General features: G+C 33.6%; 1 protein-coding gene across 1 annotated transcript in view; it reads right to left on the bottom strand.

Moving 5' to 3' along the window:
- Positions 1-494: 494 nt before the first annotated feature.
- LOC123703647 overlaps positions 495-6,000 on the bottom strand; it is a 68,978-nt gene continuing 63,472 nt past the window's right edge. Inside the window, exons 13-15 of the mRNA XM_045651725.1 lie at positions 5,794-5,883; positions 5,143-5,253; positions 495-4,663 (exon numbers count right to left, since the gene is read on the bottom strand). Of these exons, the coding sequence (XP_045507681.1) occupies positions 4,290-4,663; positions 5,143-5,253; positions 5,794-5,883 (575 nt within the window). The 3' untranslated portion in view covers positions 495-4,289. The remainder of the gene's footprint in view (positions 4,664-5,142; positions 5,254-5,793; positions 5,884-6,000) is intronic.

The following is a 6,000-nucleotide window of genomic DNA, read 5'->3' as shown; positions in this document are numbered from 1 at the left end:
AAAGTTTCCATGTCACGACTTATTTCCGCACTCATTCCATTGTTACTGTTGGTTTTACGAATTTCCTGTTAAAATTTCACTGGAAACTTTGACTGTCGACATTTGATGCTATTTTATTTTAGCTGTGATTTCAAAGTTTTAGCTTTTAAAATGCAATGCTAATTTGTGATTCGTGTTACTCGCTGTATGTACCTATTGAATGTTTTTATGTAACTTAGTGGCTAGCTATTTAGGAATTGTACCTATTTCTGAATGATAAATCATCATCATCATCATCATCATGATAAATAACTTCTACTAACTTTTATACTTGTGCAGGTATCTTGCTCGTGAGTGTGAAGTTTCCACAAGTTTCAAATTAAAATTAATTCAGTATTATCGATAAAATTGTAGAGAATGTATTTTATTATATTACAGTATTTAAGATATGGTATACAGCTAATCATGTACCTATTATTAACAGGATAGTGTGTAGATACAAATAAAACACAAAATAATTTCACATCGTTTATTCTGATTCCATACATTGCAATGATTATGGTATGTACATTAATATCAAATCAATAAAATGTATAATAAAATGTAAATATATCTATTATGTTGGCACCAATGCGACGTTCGTCAATGGACGCTAAGTACAAAATTTCTAAATGATTCGATGTTTTTACCGCTTAACACCAGCCATATAGTTGAGCACATCCATAAGCCGATACTACAGATCTGCCTGTCGAGAATCGCGTTACACCAAACGCATTCGACACGCCAAATAATCAACAACAATGGCAGACATTGAGCGGGCCAAATGCGAGCCGCGTTACGAGATCCAGGCATATATAGCAGTAACATTGGAACGTATGATATAAGGGCTCTGGGGTCGCAAAGCCTCTAGATAGGGGAGCCAGAAATAGGATAAGACGTCGATAAAAGCTATCAATATATTACGATTAATACCCTTGACAATTCATTCAAAGCAGTGAAATAGTACACGCATGTTTTTGTACGTAGAGTTGATAAAACAAATATCTGAAAAGCTTACTACTGCTATAAAGTAACTCAATTTATTGCTTTTTCGTTCATATTATCTTCATATTAACTAGATAATAGTCTCTGTTGATAAAGGGCATCTAAAGATTTCATCTAAGTTTTAAAATGAGGAACTGTTCCACAACTAGATTGTCAGTTAGCAACGCAGTTAGCTAAATGTTAAAAATCTTTCCAGTTTAACATTAATAAAACTCGCGAATGTCTTAACGTAAACGACTTCTCATTTAAGTTCATAAATGTTCCGCGAAATATCTTTTAAACTTTCGAGCGTGTGAAAGTTTATCGTTTTACTGAATCTCATTCATTTTCTCTCAAATATATTATACGCTTAAATACAAAACGTCAAGTTTTAAAAACTTATTGCATAAAAACTCATTGCGTCGACATTTTATGAAAATCTATACTTTTGTCGCGACGTAGTTAGTTACTTATTAAAAAACAATTTATGATTTATGAATTTATTAATATAATTTAAGGAAAAGATTCTAGTTTTCTTCCTACGTCATTAATCGTAATATATTAATGTACAATCTGCATATATGGAAATTTTAGACAAGAGCAAGGAAGGGTCTACTTAAACATTATGTATAATCTTAGAAAAATTGTAGGTTTTACATGTTTTAACGTATCATTTTAACAACGAATTTTTATTACCATTTCAAAAACATTACTGTTTAGGATTCTGTTTTTACCATAGTTTTTTTTTTTCGTCTGAGCACTCTAAGAAAGCGGTATAAAGATCAAATTACTAAAGTAACCTATTTTTTCCAAGATTATAAATAAGTTCGTCTACGTCTCTACGTCGACCGCTGGACGGATCAAATAACAGGTACAAATGATCAATAAATTTCCCTTTGAATTGACTCGAGAGTACAAAAATACACCTCTAACTCTAACTTAATTATAATTTCAACAACGCGCCCCAGAGCCCGTAGCACAATTCTTAACAACAATATTTCTGATTATTCGTATATATAGTAGCTAAAACATCACATCACGTACATTATTAATTCAATGTTATATATTCATTGATATTACTTTGATATTAACACTCCTTACTAAATGAACGATAAACATTTTAAGTACGAGTCGTTTTCATAAAAAAAACGTAAATACGGTGGTTTGCAGCGATGTGATGTTAACCACAACGTATACCAATCTATGAAAGAACGATTTTTGGATCAATTTCACATTTCACAAATCTCGTATGAAATTACAATAAGTACGGGATAAGAGCATCATTAGTATAATCGTTTCAGTTAAACCTGTTAAATTCCCAGCTTAAGTGAAAATGACCCAAAATATCAAGATGGCGAGAAGTTAATTGTCCTAAATGTCTTTTATGATGCTAATTTTATATTTCAATGGTATAATTTTAAGCACATGGTCTTTGGAACTAGCCACTCGCCAAGACATTTTATGATAAATAAAAGGTAAGTTGAGAAAATGGTTAATCATAATAATATTGGTCAACAAATATCACGAAATTAATTGCGAGAATCAAAAGTTGATTTTTATCATTAAAATAAAGAGTATTAGCATAAAGGCTGTACATAATTCGTATGTAAAGTCGTGTAGAAAGAGGGATAGAAACACTTTAAAATATGTTAATTCATATGCATTAAACTGAATTCCAAAGCTAGCTCACCTTTGTTATCCGTCGCAAGTTCAAACACAAAACTCTTAGAACAATTAACTCCTGAATGAAGATGGAGACAGGAAAGTTTCTACTTTAACATTTCAACATTGAACAATTGATATAATTCTCTTATTCTATATGATTATTGCAAAAATTGTGTTAGCAAATGTTTTGATACAAAAATGTCGCCGAACTACGCGGCCTTCTAAAATTGACATCGAAATACAATAGGCAGGACTTAAGGGCTGTATACAAGAGTTACATTTACACGAGCAATATTCTACGGTTTAATTACATTACATTTATTGGCACACCCCTGTGGCCTATTTATATGAACTTCTTAAATATTTTAATTGCTTCTTCGCATACCTTTTTTGTTTGTAAGTATTTTTATTAATTACTTAAATCATTCAATGTACTGAAAATACGTTAAAAAACAAAGAAAGTTTTCATCGTAAATTTGAGTGGTATGAATAGAAGATACTAAAATGCAATATTAATAAGAAATTAAAACTCTAGCATGAAACCATTATATTGCTGATACTTTATTAGTATTCCTTAATTTTATTTGTAATAATGTTTAATTTAGTTTTTCTAAACAGCCCTTTTCAGCCCCGGTCCTGAAGCTTTCACATACGAGACCGACATCTCTAAATATAAATACACCGAATACAATATTCACGACTTATCATATATCTTACATACAATTTTATTTGGTGTTCATTTTACTTGAATTCCATTCAATATTAACGAAAAAATACAATAATATATCTCATTCATAACAAAAATATAACAATTTGGCACATTTGTAAGGAAAGAGGAAAAGAAAGAAAATTGGGAAATCTAACACGCATACTTGTGTGTATTAGCTATGTTTGGACGATCAGTTATTATTGAATAAAAAGGGTTATTTGAGTATTACATATTATTATTATAGAAAAGTATTAAGAGCGAACTAAATATAAGATACGACTATAAGTAGGTATTGATTATTATGGTTAACAACCCTACATCGAAAAAACTTGCGCGTAAAAAATACAATAGGCTGCATATTTAACGACTGCGGGTATTACAAAAAACCTATATATGTCAAGAGTAATAACAATATTGGGGTTTAAAGTTATTATTTTCACAAAAACATATTTTCTTTTCATTCAGTAATAAATGTTCGACGTGACACACAAACACACATACACATAATGTAGGTCACGTCAGATGCCTTAATACCTAATACACATGAGCCCTAGAAGGATCTACAGCTTACAAGAGATAGATGGAGACACTACAAGCCTAAGTACAGACATTGACTTTACTAGACGATATTTCGTATCACATAGACATATGACTAGCACATTTATATCATGAACGTAATGTGAATTTAATGGTACATAAATTCACACTGCGTACATTTATCACTACAGTTATAAGTAAAAATCGTACTTTAGATTATTTTTATACAGTCTTTATTACAATAGCAGGTAGCGATGTTTTCAAAGCAATCCATACAAAAACAATTTCTACATTCTGACTAAAAGTCAAGTGAACAGAAAACATGACTACCCATTATTATATCTCACCATAAAATTGACTACGTATAACACAATTTTCATACTAACACAAAAGCTAGCAGAAATACAAAGGGGGTCAGTAGAAAAGGGGTCGAATCTAGTCGGGGGGTTCCGGATTGTAGCGCTCGGACCGCGTGTCGGGCGGGGGACAGAGATGCCGCGAGGCTGCGTTTGGGGAACACGGCCACAGCCCCGCCGCTAGAAGACACCGCGACACACCACACTTCTTCTGAGTCGGGGGTTATGAGGATCGCCCTCCAGCAGTGTTGAGATAAATCAGGGGTTAGTATAGCGGGCTGGGACCGACCGCTCGTGACCCACAACACGCGGAGGTTCCGACCGCACACCCCGCAAGTTAGACGCCACCCGTTCTGTGCGGGCTCTGTGCTTATCGTTTTTGCTGTTGCGCCACCTAGATAAATATTTTATGTTTTTTGGTTGCATAATAATATATTAAAACTATATTTCAAGTAAAAAATCAATTGACACATGCACATTCAATTGATTTTAGTTTTCGAATACGCGCAAAGAAAGAAAATTTGACCAAGAAAAAGTATATGAAAAATGTAATGAAAATCTTTTAAAATAATATATGTAAAATAATATTCTTAAAAAAACTAAAATGATAACTAAGAAACATACTTAAAGGTGATAAACGTTATAAATGGGACGAGTTTTTGTATTTTCCTATAAAGATTCTCGCTTGTGATTTTTTTTTATAATCATTAATGATTTGTATGTCGTATATTTAATTATTTATCTTAAATCTTATATGTATATTTATCAACCTTCTGGTTTCCATTACACATGAAAGCTTTTAGTATGGGATCAAATCGTGCCGTGTGTGAAAATTTTGTCCTGAAATATTAATTTATTGATATGATGTAGTACCGGTGACGGAGAGCGTGACCCGCTTGAGCTCGCGGAGCCGCTCGCGCTCAGCGGCGCGCGCGCCCACGCAGCGGTACTCGCCGCCCTCCTCCCACATCGCCTCCGCTATACCTGCGCACGGACTGCTCATGTGTACTCAGCTTATAGAGCTGAACAGTTTGTTTGAACGCGCTAATCTCAGGAACCACTAGTCCGATTTGAAAAATTATTTCGGTATTAGATAGCCCACTTATCGAGGAAGGCTATAATATATCATCACGCTAAGAATAACAGGGACAGAGCAATGCGGGTAAAACCGCGTGGCACAGCTAGTGACCTGATATACACGTGTATTTTGCATACTAAGAATATAAACTGACAATAACTGCAGCGTCTTTAACACATGACATTCGCAAATGCAATATAATTAAACCGTTTGTTATAAAAAAGTTATTCACAAGAACTAAGTTAAATTCTGTCTAACAATTTTAAAAACAATGAAAACGTTTGGAAGGACGTTTTTTCCTTTATTCAAAAAGCTCCGTATTACTTTAAAAAAATATTTTACCGTTACGTTAGAAAGTCACAGTTTTAACGATTATTATGCGATATTTTTTCATCTCAGTATGTATGTTTTCAACAGGTAAAATAACACAAAGTATATAATCTCACCGAGCACCCCGTGCGCGTGGTGGCTGCCGGCGGGCGCCCAGTTGTCGCTCGCGTTGCCGACCACGCGCCGCCACCAGCACCCCACGCTGCCTGCACCAGGTTACACAGTACATAACAAACTATTTGACAATCACAACATTAATTGTTTAAAAGTCTGTGCCGTTAAAATGAACTGTAAGACTATACTGGCAATTTTTTTTTAATAAT

The sequence above is a fragment of the Colias croceus genome, chromosome 27 (genome assembly GCF_905220415.1).
Source record: "Colias croceus chromosome 27, ilColCroc2.1".
Taxonomy (NCBI): Eukaryota; Metazoa; Arthropoda; class Insecta; order Lepidoptera; family Pieridae; genus Colias; species Colias croceus.
The sequence above is the reverse complement of the archived record's forward strand: the minus strand, read 5'-3'. Positions and strand labels throughout refer to the sequence as shown.